General features: G+C 41.7%; 1 protein-coding gene across 2 annotated transcripts in view; it reads right to left on the bottom strand.

Moving 5' to 3' along the window:
- The window catches only part of LOC134225229 (hyaluronidase Tab y 2.0101-like), a 167,183-nt gene that overhangs the window by 28,417 nt on the left and 121,096 nt on the right, over positions 1–17,670 (bottom strand). For both annotated transcript variants that reach the window (XM_062705122.1, XM_062705121.1), the window contains one exon: positions 291–498. In XM_062705122.1, the coding sequence (XP_062561106.1) occupies positions 291–498 (208 nt within the window). The remainder of the gene's footprint in view (positions 1–290; positions 499–17,670) is intronic.

Genomic DNA, 17,670 nt, shown 5'->3' with positions numbered 1-17,670 from the left:
TATTTTAAGTGGATGTGGTTGTTTCCCATTTTATTATTTTCCTTTTAGCTATATAGATAGAATCAGCAGAACCAATTCAATATGTGGATCCTCACATTAAATTTCAAACGAATGGACTAACCGATGCATAACTCCCAAACCCAAATCTCTATTTCACATGGGATAAGCTTCAAAAAGAACCGTACCCGGATTCCCGCAGTGTGCACCGAGTCAACCACGTCAATAGTCCCAGAGCTCCAACCGCGCTCCTCTATCTCTCGAGTGCGGCCGGCACTTTCGAATTTACTTACCTCGGTCAAGTACTTGATGCTGTCCGTGTAGACGTACCGGATGTATGTCAGCACCCGGGGCTTGGGCTGGGCATTGGCCCTCCTGGCCACCCGGATCGCTTCCTTCACGCGGCCCCGAATCAGCTTGACCCGGTCCCCGGCACCGAGCTTCTCTCGCAGGTACACCGAGGGGAAGATAATGTCCGAGCCGTCAAATAGCCACTGGATGCTGGATGCGAATGGAAAATTAAAGTCGAAAGCGAATAAGTAAAGGCATGGAGTTTTCCCAGCTGGAGGAAAAAAAAACAAAAACGGGTGCTACTCCAAACGGAATGATTTATGCAATGCTGGGGCTTCATGTTGGCAGTTGGGTTGTTGGCTTGGTGTCGGTGTTTCTCTAAGACCAGATGGACTCAACCGACCCAGGATTAGATAGAAGAGTGCATTCTGGTGCGGTTGGACGAAGTGTTGTCGGCATTTCAGTGGCATACACAATTTTCTATCATCAGTGTTGTGCAATAACTAAAATTCTAGAGTACTTTTAGAATAGGTTGTGCTTATGTGCTCTCGACGATGAAAATTTAGAAAAAGCCTGTTCTGCTTATTGACGTATGCCATGTGCGTGATAAAGTATTAGGCGATTTTGTAAAGAATAATTATTTGAATATTTCGCACAAAACAATCACCATTGTACTGTATTTATTTAATGAAAAACGAGCAAAAACCTGGCATTCTGAAATATTACAACAAATAACTAAATATAAGTATATATTTGCTGCAGATGAAGTTCGCGCTATGTTGTTCTCATCTTCTATAGATTAGAACCCGAAACCAAGATACTTTTGTATCAGTGATTTTTTTTACCATTAATTCGCTACACGCCCGTTTCAATCTACTTAGAGACTGAGAAAAATTGTAGCACCGTCTCTTTTTTGCTCATGGAAATTTTGAGAAGGGAAACTACGGAAGGGGGGAAACAAAAATAAGTTTTCGGTGAGAAAAAAAGAAACGGCAATACAATTTTTTAGTCACTGAGTAGAATACAACGGGCGTGTCGGGAAGATCCATAAAGTGCGTCATGCAAAAATGGTAATTTTTCAAATCCCCCCTTCCACGTCGTCACGTTTCTTGTATTGATTCTCCAAAAATGTTGTATGGATAGTCACGCTTCTTGAAATGCCTCTTCCCCCCCTAGAGTGTGACGTGTCTTGTGGATGGACTCCTAGACGGGGAAGGGCCGTTTGGTCGAAAGTCATTTGGCCAAAAGGGTAATTTGGCCGTAAGGGTCATTTGGCCGAAAGGAACATTTGACCGAAAAGGTAATTTGAAAAGTAAGAAATAGGGTGTGAAAAGTGAGACATCTCACTGTAAAAAGTGAGAAGCGCGAAGTGAGTAGTGAGACGTCTCATTACTCACTTCGCGCTTCTCATTTTTACAGTGAGAAGTGAGAAATGAGGAGTGAGAAGAGAGACGACTAAATGCTCACTCCTCATTTCTCAGTTTTCACTGTGAAAAGTGAGTAGTGAGGTGTCTTACTACTCACTTCGCGCTTATAACATTTCGCAGCGAGAAGTGAGAAATGAGGAGTGAGAAGTGAGTAGTGAGACGTCTCACTTCTCACTTCTCATTTCTCACTTTTCAAATGATCTATTCGGCCAAATGACCCTTTCGGGCAAATGACCTATTCGCCCGGATGACGCTTTCGGCCTAATGGGTTTCGGCCAAACGACACTTCTCCCTCCTAGACATATGAACATTACGTGACTTATTTTTCTGATTTCGGAGCTTGCTGAGAGTGTTACATGTGAAACTTTTGGTACAATGTCAGGATCAATCTGAAACATTTCAAGAACTTATTTGAAAACATTTTGTCATTTTGTAGTCGGTTTAGTCTTTTTGCTTCCAGATAGAAAACAGATAGCTATTTTGAATTTTAAATATTAATGTAGTTATTAAGCAAATATAACTAAATAGAATAAAATAAAATTTTCTAAGAATACCGTACCACTGAAAAACATAACGAAATTTTCTATTTCGGCAAAGAAAGACCACTTGACTGAATAAGACGTTTGCTTAACTTAGCTTGATTGACTGTACACAAAAAATATGATTCTTCTTCATTGGCATTACATCCCCCACTGGGACATTGCCGCCTCGTAGCTTAGTGTTTATTAAGCACTTCCACAGTTATTAACTGCGAGGTTTCTAAGCCAAGTTACCATTTTTGCATTCGTATATCATGAGGCTAACATATTTCATTCATTTATTTAGTTTACATCTAAACGGAAAACACTGGATCAACAATTTGACGCCACAATACACGATTCGAGGCTGCATCCACCTGTCCATCCTCGAATGCGCCCCACGCTCGCCAAGTCGTTTTGCACCTGGTCTGTCCACCTTGTTCGCTGCGCTCCACGCCGTCTCGTACCTGCCGGACCGGAAGCGAACACCATCTTTGCAGGGTTGCTGTCCGGCATTCTTGCAACATGTCCTGCCCGTCGTACCCTTCCGGCTTTAGCTACCTTCTGGATACTGGGTTCGCCGTAGAGCTGGGCGAGCTCGTGGTTCATTCTTCGCCGCCACACACCGCAAAAGATGGTCCTAAGCACCCGTCTCTCGAATACTCCGAGTGCTTGCAAGTTCTCCTCAAGCATTGTCCATGTTCCGTGTCCGTAGAAGACTACCGGTCTTATTAACGTCTTGTACATAACACATTTAGTGCGGTGGCGAATCTTTTTTGACCGCAGTTTCTACTGGAGCCCGTTGTAGACCCGAATCCCACAGATGATGTATTTCACGACTAACATTGTTAGCAGCCGTTGGCAAGGATCCAGGGTAGACGAATTCCTCGACCACCTCGAAGGTATCCCCGTCTATCGTAACACTGCTTCCCAGGCCCTGTCGCACTCGGTTCACGTTTCAGGCGGGTGTACAATTCTGCCACCTTTTCAAATAATCGGCCGACAATGTCCGTGTCATCCGCGGAACATATAAGTTCACTGGATCTGTTGAAAATCGTACCCCGGCTGCTACACCCGGCTCTCCACATGACACCTTCTAGCTTTTTTTTAGTCTTTATTAAGGTGTTTCTTACACCTTCTAGCGCCATATTGAACAACAGGTACGAAATTCCATCACCTTGACTTAGTCCCCGGCGCGATTCGAACGAACTGGAGTCTTCACCCGAAATCTTCACATAGTTTTGCACACCATGCACCGTTGCTTTAAACAGTCTGGTAAGCTTACCAGGAAAGCTGTTCTCGTCCATAACTTTCCATAGCTCTACGCAGTTTATACTGTCGTATGCCGCTTTGAAATCAACGAACAGATGGTGCGCACGAAAGTTCTATGAGAAGTTGAACCGTTCACGTAAGGGCCACGTGCCACAGCCCGATATGTGTAAGGACATAAACGGGAACCTTCTTACAAACGAGCGTGAGGTGATCCAAAGGTGGCGGCAGCACTACGAAGAGCACCTGAATGGCGATATGGTAGACAACGGTGGCGATATGGCAATTGACCTAGGAGCACGCGCGCAAGACATGCGACTTCCGGCTCCGAATCTCCAGGAAATCCAGTAGGAGATCGGCCGGCTGAAAAACAACAAAGCCCCTGGAGTTGACCAACTACCAGGAGAGCTGTTTAAACACGGTGGTGAAGCACTGGCTAGAGCGCTGCACTGGGTGATTACCAAGGTTTGGGAGGATGAGGTTCTGCCGCAGGAGTGGATGGAAGGTGTCGTGTGTCCCATCTACAAAAAGGGCGATAAGCTGGATTGTAGCAACTACCGCGCAATCACATTGCTGAACGCCGCCTACAAGGTACTCTCCCAAATTTTATGCCGTCGACTAACACCAATTGCAAGAGAGATCGTGGGGCAGTACCAGGCGGGATTTATGGGTGAACGCTCTACCACAGACCAGGTGTTCGCCATACGTCAGGTATTGCAGAAATGCCGCGAATACAACGTGCCCACACATCATCTATTTATCGACTTCAAAGCCGCATATGATACAATCGATCGGAACCAGCTATGGCAGCTAATGCACGAAAACGGATTTCCGGATAAACTGACACGGTTGATCAAAGCGACGATGGATCGGGTGATGTGCGTAGTTCGAGTTTCAGGGGCATTCTCGAGTCCCTTCGAAACGCGGTGAGGGTTACGGCAAGGTGATGGTCTTTCGTGTCTGCTATTCAACATCGCTTTGAAGGGAGTAATACGAAGGGCAGGGATTGACACGAGTGGTACGATTTTCACGAAGTCCGTCCAGTTATTTGGTTTCGCCGACGACATTGATGTCATGGCACGTAACTTTGAGAGGATGGAGGAAGCCTACATCAGACTGAAAAGCGAAGCTAAACGGATTGGACTAGTCATCAACACGTCGAAGACGAAGTACATGATAGGAAAAGGCTCAAGAGAGGTCAATGTAAGCCACCCACCACGAGTTTCTATCAGTGGTGACGAAATCGAGGTGGTTGAAGAATTCGTGTACTTGGGCTCATTGGTGACCGCCGATAACGATACCAGCAGAGAAATTGGGAGATGCATAGTGGCTGGAAATCGTACGTACTTTGGACTCCGTAAGACGATCGAATAGAGTTCGCCGTCGTACCAAACTGACTATCTACAAAACGCTTATAAGACCGGTAGTTCTCTACGTGCACGAGACCTGGACGATGCTCGTGGAGGACCAACGCGCACTCGGAGTTTTTGAACGGAAAGTGTTGCGTACCACTGCGGAAGACTGTGGTGGGCCGGGCACATAGCCAGAATGTCGAACAGTAATCCGGTGAAAATGGTTCTCGACAACGATCCGACGGGAACAAGAAGGCGAGGTGCACAGCGGGCAAGGTGGATCGATCAGGTGGAGGACGATTTGCGGACCCTCCGCAGACTGCGTGGTTGGCGAAGTGCAGCCATGGACCGAGCTGAATGGAGAAGACTTTTATGTGCAGCACAGGCCACTCCGGCCTTAGTCTGATAATGAATGAAAAAAAAATGGTGCGTTGGGACCTGGTATTCACGGCATTTTGAAGGATTTGCCGTACAGAAAAGATCTGGTCCGTTGTCGAGCGGCGGTCAACGAAGCCGGCTTGATAACTTCCCACGAACTCATTCACTAATGGTGCCAGACGACGGAAAATGATCTGGGATATCACTTTGTAGGCGGCATTGAGAATGGTGATCGCTCGAAAGTTCTGACCCTCCAGCTTGTCGCCTTTCTTGTAGATAGGGCATGTAACCCCTTCCTTCCACTCCTCCGGTAGCTGTTCAGTTTCCCAGATTCTGACTATCAGTTTGTGCAGGCTAGTGGCTAGCTTCTCGGGCCCATCTTGATGAGCGCAGCTCCGATACCATCCTTACCAGCTGCTCTATTGGTCTTTAGCTGTTGGATGGCATCCTTAGCTTCCCTCAAGGTGGGAGCTGGTTCGCTTCCATCGTCCGATAAACTGACATAGTCATCTCCTCCGCTGCCTTGACTTTCACTGCCTGTACTCTCTGCGCCATTCAAATGTTCCTCGTAGTGCTGCTTCCACCTTTCGATCACCACACGCTCGTCCGTCAAGATGCTCCCATCCTTATCCCGGCACATTTCGGCTCGCGGCACGAAGCCTTTGCGGGATGCGTTGAGCTTCTGATAGAACTTATGTGTTTCTTGAGAACGGCACAGCTGTTCCATCTCCTCGCACTCCGCTTCTTCCAGGCGGCGTTTCTTTTCCTGAAAAAGACGTGTCTGCTGTCTCCGTTTATAACGTTCCACGTTCTGCCGGGTACCTTGCTGCAGCGTGACCGCCCGCGCTGCATCCTTCTCTTCCAGAATTTGTCTGCACTCTTCGTCGAACCAATCGTTCCGTCGACTTCGTTCCACATACCCAACGTTGTTCTCCGCTGCGTCGTTAATGGCTGCTTTGACTGTATTCCAGCAGTCCTCAAGAGGAGCCCCATCGAGCTTACCCTCTTCCGGCAACGCTGCCTCGAGATGCTGCGCGTATGCAGTGGCGACATCAGGTTGCTTCAGTCGCTCTAGGTCGTAACCCGGCAGTCGTCGGTACGGAACATTGTTAATTACGGATAGTTTTTGGCGCAGTTTAACCATCACCAGATAGTGGTCAGAGTCGCTGTTAGCACCACGATATGTCCTGACGTCGATAATGTCGGAGAAGTGCCGTCCATCAATCAGAACGTGGTCGATTTGTGATTCTGTCTGCAGTGGTGATCTCCAGGTGCACCTATCAGTGGTGCAATTTATCAACAATGCCTGCTGAGTGTGATTCTTTTGTTTTGTATTTTTCTCTGCTCCTCTTCGCCTGTGACGGTGTCTTTCAGTCAGTAAGACAAAGCAGGAGTAGATTAGCTTACTCGGTTTGCCTACAGCGGGCTGAAGCTGATGATCATTTGGCACAAATTTCCTGTCATTGTCTTTCAAGTGATAGTATTCACCCATGCATTTATATAGGGCCGTCGCATTCACGCAGCAGCGAGTGAACTGAATGGACTGTCACTGCGTGCTGCGTGTGCAATGAGAAGAGAGGTCTTTGTTTACTCTTTCTTTGATTGTTGCTGCTAACCATTTTCAGTTTTCACTGTTAGGAAGTGAGTGTGAAGAGGATATGGTATCAATTTCAACAAATTTCAGTCACTGAGATTGAGAATTCGCACCACTGGCACCTATACGGGAGGCTGTGTTGGAAGTAGGTGCTGCGAATGGCCATATTCTTGGAGGCGACGAAATCAATTAGTCGTAGACCATTTTCGTTCGTCAGCGGGTGAGCGCAGAACTTCCCAATAGTCGGTCTAAACTCCTCCTCTTGGCCAACATCAGCAAGCATCTCCTATGATGATTTTGACGTCGTACTGTCCATTCCTCCTTATTCCCGGTAGACCATGGTGTACAGTTTCACTTGGAGTCCCTCGCTGGCACTCGGAGAACAGACGCTCAGTAAGATTTGCACCTCCGGAGAGGAGCAAACCCCCTTCCCTGTCAGCATACGACCATAGTTCACACCGGGGTTGGTTCCCCAATCTTCCCTAAGGTTGCTCATATCCCGGTAGGGATAGGAGTTGCTGGGTCAGAGGCTAAGGGCCACAATATGGGGTCTATTTTATTCCTTCAGGTACGCGAAGTACCAATGGTACGCTTCACCCAGCATTTGCCGTGCCGTGCCAATGTGTTAGGGATATCTACCGTGAAATTTGATGTACTTCTGCAAAATTTGAATCAGCGTGGAAAATCATAAATCAGTGGCGTGAAACGGGGGTGTGCCGATGCAAAAATGTCCGATGCAAAACTGCCAGCGGCGGCGCACAACTCTATTCATGGGAATTGGAACTATTCTCACTCTACATACTTTGGTGTTTCATTAATTCAAGACCAAAACTATGCCGGCCACGTTCTCACAGTCAATTTAGGGTTAGGGAAAATTAGTTCGATAATCATTGTCAAACAAGAGACCGATGAATCCTCTGCATCTCCTGCAACGCCACGGAAAATTAATAGTCGTTTAGTTGAGAAGGTAATTCATGGGAAGTCACCTTGGTAAAGCCTTCAGTATACTGTTTGTCATGATGACAAATATTTGGTAGTCAGCCTGAAATCCACGTCGATTTCTTATCAGTCTGATAGATGCCCGGATAAACTTGACAACTATTTGTCAATATAACAAACAGTGAGCTGTAGGCTTCAGTCGCTTAGAATATTTATTGTGAGCGAAGTTATTTTCGAGACGCGAAGACGATTTGAGAACGATTTCATTTGTCCGAATAAGTAATTTAACCGTAAATCCCGTTGGCCGAACAGGAATTTTGATAATTTTGGTGTAATTCTGCTGAAAATATCGAAAAGGTGATATGGACATTTACAAAAAACTCCGCATTATATTCATGAGTTCAAAAAGGAGATGACATTTGGCCGTTAAGCTGAAACGGTTATTAGGCTGAAAAAAGTTTGACCGAAGATGTTGAGAGTAACAAATGGCCGAACTGGTTATTGTAATTGTAATTGTAATTTATCAGCCTTCACCCTGGCCAACAGTGTCCGCCCATCTACACTTAAGTTAGGTGAAGACCTACCAAGCCTTCACCGTTATCATGCGCTAGACCGTATAGTACACCGGCTTCCAACCACAAGCAGGCGCTGGGTTTAACCAGTCCCACAAGTATCGGATACATTAAAAGAAAAGAGAGTTGATAGGAAAGGGAAATGTAGTTTAGAGAAGATTTACGTTTGCTGAAACGAGACAATAGGGGGATTCAGTTAACGGCGTAGGTTGCTGTGTATCTGTTTATGGAAATGTTTCATAGGCGATTTGAAATATGTCCCTAGTGATTGAGTGTGAAACATTTCTATAATCAGATACGCAGCAACCTACGCCGTTAAGTGTATACCCCTAATGATTTTATGATTAGTATAGTAACTCCACGAAGATGAAAATCGCAGCAATCATTGCGCCTGGACGGCTGCGTTGAATTTTTCATGTCAAGGATTTTCTTGTTTCAAACTGAAGAAAATATTAAATTGATATACAAATTCAAACCCCTATATCCGAAATGCTCCAGTTCTAAAAAGAAAGCAGAAACCCATAAGCTGCCTCGTCGTTCTATGATTGTATGTTGCCACAGCCCTCCAGTTGTTACTCTCGCTACTTCCGTCGTGCACCAATAGTAGCCGAACCCAAGGCCGAACCTGTAGTGCAGTGGAAGTACTCAAAATAAGTCATCAGGGCTGGTTCCACAGGAGTAACCGAAGGCTCCACGGATAGTTCTGTCTTCAACCAGTACATTCAAGCAGAGGAAATATTCAAAACATTTGAACGAGGTTTCAAAATTTGGACATCTTGAGATCGAAAATTATTAAGTATAATTTTATTTATTTTTCAAATATCCGGATATAACCTTAACTTTAATTTACGTTTACGGACCGTTATTTAGCATAGATAATTTTGGGTTTGTCCGGAATTGAACCCCTGTCGGCAAATACTCCGTATCCATTTAAATCAAATTAGCAATTTGTATAATATTATTTATCACTTGCCTCGGTGACGGTGTCATTGGTTCATTAGTTCATTTATTAAATCGCGAATGACATTTTTTCTTCATGGTCGCTTATTCCACCTATTTCAATCTTAACTTGCAAACCATTTGTGTAATAAGATTTTTGCCGAGAGCGGCGTTTTAATGAGCACATAAAAAATTAATTTATTGATTTTGGTTAATGGAATTTGGGAAATTCAAATAGATTGAATGAATTCTTTTGCCTTTCTCGTACTCTAGTTTAGTAATAGCTTAATTAATTTTCAATTGAAACGTTTTTAATGAACTTTCGTATGAAACCTTTAAAAGTTCAATATTCTTAAGGTATGGATATCTTGCTTTTTATGGTTAGTTGAAACAAAACTATAGCTTCCAATATTTATGAAAAGACAGAGCTATTTCCTTGGCTATTCCACATCGATGAGTATTGATTAGCATATGTCAATATGTATATTGAAGTCCAATTTTTAGACTCCAGATTTATTGCACACATTGAAGAGTATTTCATCAAGAAAACGAAGGAAACAACAAGAATAACAAAAAAAATTAAATCGATGTAACAAACTAAGCTTTCGCTTCTTGTGATTCGATCGATTTGAACAGAATAGAAGGTTCTTTAGATGGGTCGAGACCCCTCCCCCTTCTGGAAAGGAGGGCTCCCATACAAATAAAACAGATATTTCTGCATAACTCTAGAACTAATCAATTTTAGGCGAAATGAATTCGTCATGTCTGCTAGTGTGTAATAAAATGTTGACTTCAATGAATGGTGGTCGTTTCAAATAACTGTAATAAACATTCATATGATTGTACTTGTCGCAGAAATATGTTTTTTTAGACATTCCATAAAAAAAAGATTAGTCAAAATAAGCATCAACTGTCTTATTGAAAGGTTATCTCTATATATAAAAATGAGTTTGCATTCCCTTTGAGGGAACGGGCTCACGAACGGGCTGAGCAATAGAGGTAATAAACTTATTAAGTTTATTACCTCTATTGGCTGACCGATTTGTAAGATTTACTCAATATAGAGTGCGACGCTACAATCGATTGTTTGATTGACAGTTAGGCACCTACGAGCGAGATCGGGCGGGTTCGTCTAGTTATATATAAAGTAAATTAAATTGAGTAAAATTGGATTGTAATATTAATCATCTTAAAAATTCATCTATAATGCTGATCCTTCTGCAAGACGATTCCTTGCTAACAAGTTTCTTTTTTTTTCGCTTTACTCGTTCAAACATTTTTGTTTTTCTTGAAGATGTTGGTATTATCTCTATTATGATTAGTAGAATTTTCAAATGTTTGGTTTTATTAAAAAAATATTTGTCTTTCGGAAAAAATATTATAAAAGAGGCCATGCTCAACTTGATGCTCAGAGGAAAGGTTTAGTTTTCCAAAATCCTGGCATTGTTTCATTATATTGACATATATTTTACTTTTTCTTATCGGCATAACATTCTCCACTGGGGCAAGTTCATTCAGCATTTCTACATTTATTTATTGCGAGGTTTCTAAGCCAAATTACCATGTTTGCATTCGTCAATCATAACACGATGATGTCCAGGGAAGTCAAGAAAATCGTCAACCCAAACATTTCCTGGATCGAGCATCAAACCCAGCGAGTTAAGTTATCAAATGACTTTTGTAATTTGAAAATTTTATACTATTAATTTATTTTGTTCACACTACTACCCTCACTACTGAGGTTGTTTTCAAATGTGTGTATTTTAATATTGTTGAAATAAAAATAATTTGTTATTGATAGTATCTCAGAAAATCTGCCTAAAACATAATTTCATAATTTCTAAAAAAACGTGACGATTTGAAAACAACAATCAGATTTTTTGGTTCAATGTTAAACATGTTCTGTCCGTGTATTTTTTGCATTCTGTTTCCATATATATTCTTTTCTAAACAAAATGCAAATATGAAATTAATGGCATTAATTTTTTTATTGATGTATTCTCTATTGCAGCGTTCCAAAAACAAAAAATATGATTTTTACAAAAAAAATCAATAAACATCTTCTTCATGTTTTTTATTCGAAGAAGTAATGTGTTATCTTATTATTGAAATTGATAAAATTGAAGTACATATTGGGTTTGAAATACCTTCCTTCCATACCATCTGACCATGAAAACAAGAGTCACATCATACAGATCAATCTATATAGGTAATCAACACTAGGATTCATTTTGGAAATCGTTGTAACTAAAATAACTCTTCCAATTCCTGGACATTACAAAAAAAAACAGAATACATATTAATTTTAATCAAAACGTTCATGTTATGTTCATGTATGATACTGCCATCCGTCTTTTCATTTCATCTTTTCAGAAATCAAGAACTCTATTTTTCGATTTTTGAACAAGAATATTCCCCGATGTAAACCAGGACATTTTTTGACCAACGATTGGTTTTCCAACTAGGAAGAGAGCATGAATCTAAAACTAGCTGGTGTTGAGGAAAGGTCCTCCCTCATCCAGGACATGCGAATTGGAACTTGGTGAGAAAATTCCATTATATAGGGGAAACTGGACACACGTGATCCCCGGGGACACATGATCCCCCCCTGTTTTCTCGAAACCTAATAAAATTTTTATACCACTGATTTGTGTAAAAAGATCAGTTAAACAAATAATTGAATCTGAGTTACATTTGATGTTAGTTCCTTTATGTATATGGGTTTTAGAAAGGTTTTAATATTTTAGCGTTCTCAATTCTTTTTTTCTGCAAAGGTAGAAAGTTTAATAACTTTGAATATATCCAACCAAAACGTGTCAAATTTTTACTGGACGCAGTTTTATTATTGCAGAATTGAATAAGCTTATTAAATTGATTATTGCTCATTTCAAATTGAGTGGATAAATAAACCAAGATAAATACTCAACATGGACACACTTGATCCCCCACAGTATGGACACACTTGATCCCGATATTGCCTACATTAAGGCGTTTGTTGTATTCCATTGCATTTGCATATTATTGTATTACATGCAACTTATTGATCTGTTATGATTCGTTTCCGTTATTAAAAGTTAAAATAGATTTATTTAGGTACTTCCTACAATTTTATTATTCAAGCACACGCGTATTTTGAATTTGCCAATAGCCTTATCTCATTACCTAGAACAAAGTTTAGTTAAACATGCTTAACTTTGATTAGTTTTATTAAATGCGAGTAAATTAAATAGCATAATATTCAATCTAAAATTAACTGAAGTTTTGAAAACACTTAAGAAATAACCGAGTGTAAAATCAGTACTGTTAGATCTACTGATCAATAGTACTTTCTTTTAAAAATTGGTTAAGTTTATTTAGAAATACTATTTTCATCGTATTTTATCGCAAGTCTTCCTGTTTGTCTTCCTTCAAAACGTTTTAACAATAGGTTAATCCTATCGCTATTCAGTATTTTAAAAGAAATCGCATTCATGTATTAATAATATACACGTAAATACAATGCTTCAAGCATGAGTGACAGTACCACATTGATTTATGGAATCACCAGCCTGGTAGGATCACGATCGTGGTATTGGTAGTAGGCTGGCGACCGCGATGCATCAAAGACATTTTTGGTTTATTCCGAAATAGGCACACTGGGATATGTTTTTAAGCGCGGCTAATTTTTAAAATTATAAACAGTATAATTAGATTTAAAAACAAAAAAGATATATTTAATATTTATGTATCGTTCAACCAGTTTTGGTATCATAACTGTATCAGCCACACAGAGAGATTCTCTTGGAAACATCATTGTTGTCGTAATACGACCCCTGCCTTTCAGTGGCGTGGATTGATTGCATAAATAATCATCAGCATGTCAACTATGTTAGAAATTGTCACTGTTACTCTATTGTAGAACCAAAATACTTGCCTTACTTAACACCAACAATATTTTTAATTTTTGCCATACTGTTTTTACATTAAACTATAAATAGTTCTTAGGATTTGAAAACAAACCAATTTGGTCTTTTATCAGGCTCATTTCCCCCCGATATGGGGATCAAGTCTCCCGCAAGTTTTGAAAATGTCAAATTTTCTATCTTTTAGAAAAATCGATTTTTTGATAACTTTCATGAAAAAATAATTTCTTCCGATGATGTTTTTGAATAACTAATTAAATTGTTCATCAAGTCCATCTTAAATAGTATAAATATAAGCATTTTACATCGAGAAACATCCGAAATAAAAAGTGGGGATCATGTGTGTCCAGTTTCCCCTACTTACCGAATTATATTGAAACTATATGATTAAATACCTTACAAAAACCATCAGGGCACCCGATTGAAGCGATTTGGATAGGAAGAGTCGAATTGCCAACTTCCTATTGTTAACATCTCGTGGATAGAGGGCGGGCTCTTCTCCCCATCTATTGGGTCAATCTGGGAAACGAGGGCTAGATTATAATATTGTATGTACAAACTTTCTTCTGGAAGGAGATTCTCTATTCATCCCGTGGATTCGCATAAGTGTCTTTGCTTATGGAACCACCCCACCCATTTTGGCCCTTCATACAGGCGTTTGATGAAATACAAACAGTAGTATAATCATGATCAAATCGTTTTCCAGATATGGCCATTGCTATCGGCAGGTGCCTTGCTACAATAGATGGTAGTATCATCATCGTCATCATCATCATCAGTATAGTAACTCCACGAAGATAAATAACGATTATCTCTTAGATCCATGTATTCAACTCCATGTCTCTCTGCCAATTGTAACTTCATGTTGGATGTTGCTGTTCTTCAAAAGCCGGTCGTCTGTAACAAAAAAAAATGATAATAATAATGGCGGGGCCTCCATCATTGGCCCCAAAGCATTAGTAATTGTTCTATAGACCGTTTTTACGATATTGATATGAGAATAAATGCATTGTATAAAGGCAGGTATTTTCAACCGAATTTTTTTTTTTCCACTACTTTTAGAATATTTGATTCTTAAGCCCAGGTCTACCCATTTCGAATCTCAAGTGTATTACACCACATTTCTACATTGCTCCTATTTATTTAATGGATAAAACAATGAAGATTTGAATCTTACAACTAGACAACAAAATTATATATAACTAATATTTAAAATCAATATTAAACCTCTATGTTAAGTTAACTGAACTTAACCTCCCGAAACTGTCATCACCACACCGTCGCCAAAGCACGGCCGCCCCACGCCACCACAGGCGATTTCCTTCCCACCGCCCCGACGGCGTGGGACATCTATGCTTCACATGACAATGCAGCAATGCACCGAATCGAGGACCACCTACACCACACTATACAACGCAGAGTTTACACCCTCTCCTGTGTCGCGCCATGCTGAAAAACAAGCTTCCTATCATTTGCTGCCTAAGAATATAAATAATCAAACTGAATTAAAATAACAACACCAAACCTAACTCTCCTGATCGATCCTAACTCACTGAATCGAGGAATAAATGCAATGTACGCAGAGTTTAAACCCTCTCTTGCGCTAAGTAATACTGAAAACAAACCTTCCAGTAATATGATGCGTTTAAACTATCCTAAAATTGTGCGTGGTAAAATAAGTTATACTGTAAGTTAATTTCGTTAAACCCTAACTACCCCACATTACACTGGCCCGCTTGGTGTCAACCGGTGGCACTTGGTCTTAGCATTCGTTTTCTTTTTAAATTCTATAACAATTGACCACGCTTACCCCCCATGTTAGTAATACAGGGGTTAGGCAAAATGATTGAGATAGGCAAAATTTGGCCCAAATTCAAATCCTTATAACTTTTTGAAAACTTGATGAAATTGGACAAAACCGGAAGCATTCGACGGCAAATTTAGTCAAGATTTAGGAACATGTGCGGTCACGAATACTGGCCACCGGACACCGGAGATGTTCCGGATTTTCGGAGGCCATGTCAAAATTACATTTTTCTGCCGCTCGTATTTTGTGTGGTTTGAAGTTACATCGATAAACACTATTTTCCTAGAAACTAGATCTTATTGAAAATTGAATGCGGGCTGTTGCGCTAAGATCCGTTGAAAAACATCCGAGATATGGCCATTTCAGTAAACCTGGTTCCGGATACTATGGTCAATTATGTATATCCTTCCAATCACGTATATATTATCCGGTACCATATCAATATTGGTATCAAACTTCAAGATTTTTTATGGAGATGCTTCAGGAAGCATATGCAGGACGATCAGTTGCCCTGACCACTCTGTAGTAGGTTCCAGGTGCCCCGGGGGAAGTGGCCAATTTGAAAAACGTTCAGAACCCTATCAATATGGGTATCAAACTTCAAGATTTTGCATGGAGATGCTTCAGGAAGCATATTCAGGACGATCAGTTGCCCTGACCACTCTGTGGTAGGTTCCAGGTGCCCCGGGGGAAGTGGCCAATTTGGAAAACATTCAGAACCCTATCAATATAGGTATCAAACTTCAAGATTTTTCATGGAGATGCTTCAGGAAGCATATGCAGGACGATCAGTGGCCCTGACCACTCTGTGGTAGGTTTCAGGTGCCCCGGGGGAAGTGGCCAATTTGAAAAACGTTCAGAACCCAATCAATATGGGTTAAACTTCAAGATTTTTCATGGAGATGCTTCAGGAAGCATATGCAGGACGATTAGTTGCCCTGACCACTCTGTAGTAGGTTCCAGGTGCCCCGGGGGAAGTGGCCAATTTGAAAAACGTTCGGAACCCTATCAATATGGGTATCAAACTTCAAGATTTTTCATGAAGATGCTTCAGGAAGCATATTCAGGATGATCAGTTGCCCTGACCATTCTGTAGTAGGTTAAAGGTGCCCTGGGGGAAGTGGCCAATTTGAAAAACGTTCAGAACCCTATCAATATGGGTATCAAACTTCAAGATTTTTCATGGAGATGCTTCAGAAAGCATATTCAGGACGATCAGTTTCCCTGGCCTCTCTGTAGTAGGTTCCAGGTGCCCCGGGGGAAGTGGCCAATTTGAAAAACGTTCAGAACCCTACCAAACCCTACCAAACTTCAAGAATTTTCGAGGTGATACTTTTAAATGCATTTTAGAACCAGCAGCTGTCATGACCACTCTGTAGTAGGTTGCTGGTGTCCTGGGGAAGTGGCCAATTTCCAAATGTTCGAAACCATATCAAAATGAGTATCAAAGTTCAAGGTTTTTCATGGAGATGCTTTTGGACTCTCCTGTCGAATAGAGTTCGCCGCAGCACGAAGTTGACCATCTGCAAAACGCTTATTAGACTGTTCTGCCTCTATGGCCACGAAAGTTGGATGTTGCTGGCGAAGGACCAACGCGCCCTTGGAGTTTCCGAATGGAAGGTGTTGCGGACCATCTATGGTGGGGTGCAGATGGAAGACAATACGTGGTGTAGGCCAATGAACCACGAGTTGTAACTGTTAGGAGAACTACCCATACGGTACAATTTTGGCGGTTACGATGGGCCGGGCAAGAAGCCAGAATGTCAGACGATAACCCGATTGAGATGATGCTTCGATAATAATCCGACCGGTACAAGAAGAAGAGGCATGCAGCGGTCACGGTGGATCGACCAAGTGGAACGCGACCTGCGGATCTTTCGCAAAAATGAAAAACAGACGTCATATTCAGGATTTGTCATCATATCAACAAATACCTTGGCTTCCAAAATAATTTGATAATCAGCAGGCTTCACTTTGACCTTAAATGCCATAACAGAAACATGGCCATGTCAAGATATAGCACCCCACACAATTGCTAAGTCATGCTTGCGACCTGCTGCCATTGATGGCAGGCCATCTTACACTTGGTCGATCCACCGTGACCGCATCGCGACTCTTCTTCTTGTACCGGTCGGATCATTATCGAGCACCATCTTAATCGGGTTGTCGTCTGACATTCTGGCTACATGCCCGGCCCACCGTAACCGCCAAAATTGTACCATGTGGTAGTTCTCCTAACAGTTACAACTCGTGGTTCATTGGCCTCCACCACCACCTCCATTGGCTTCCATCTGCATTCCACCATAAATAGTCCGCAACACCTTCCATTCGGAAACTCCAAGGGCGCGTTGGTCCTTCGCCAGCAACATCCAACTTTCGTGGCCATAGAGGCCGACCAGTCTAATGAGCGTTTTGTAGATGGTCAACTTCGTGCGGCGACGAACTCTATTCGACAGGAGAGTCCAAAAGCATCTCCATGAAAAACCTTGAACTTTGATGCTCATTTTGATATGGTTTCAAACATTTTGCAAATTGGCCACTTCTCCAGGACACCTGGAACCTACTACAGAGTGGTCATGACAGCTGCTGGTTCTAAAATGCATTTAAAAGTATCACCTCGAAAAATCTTGAGGTTTGATACCCATATTGATATGGTTCTGAACGTTTTTCAAATTGGCCACTTCC

The sequence above is a fragment of the Armigeres subalbatus genome, chromosome 3 (assembly GCF_024139115.2).
Source record: "Armigeres subalbatus isolate Guangzhou_Male chromosome 3, GZ_Asu_2, whole genome shotgun sequence".
Lineage (NCBI taxonomy): Eukaryota > Metazoa > Arthropoda > Insecta > Diptera > Culicidae > Armigeres > Armigeres subalbatus.
This window is presented reverse-complemented; position numbering and strand designations above follow the sequence as displayed.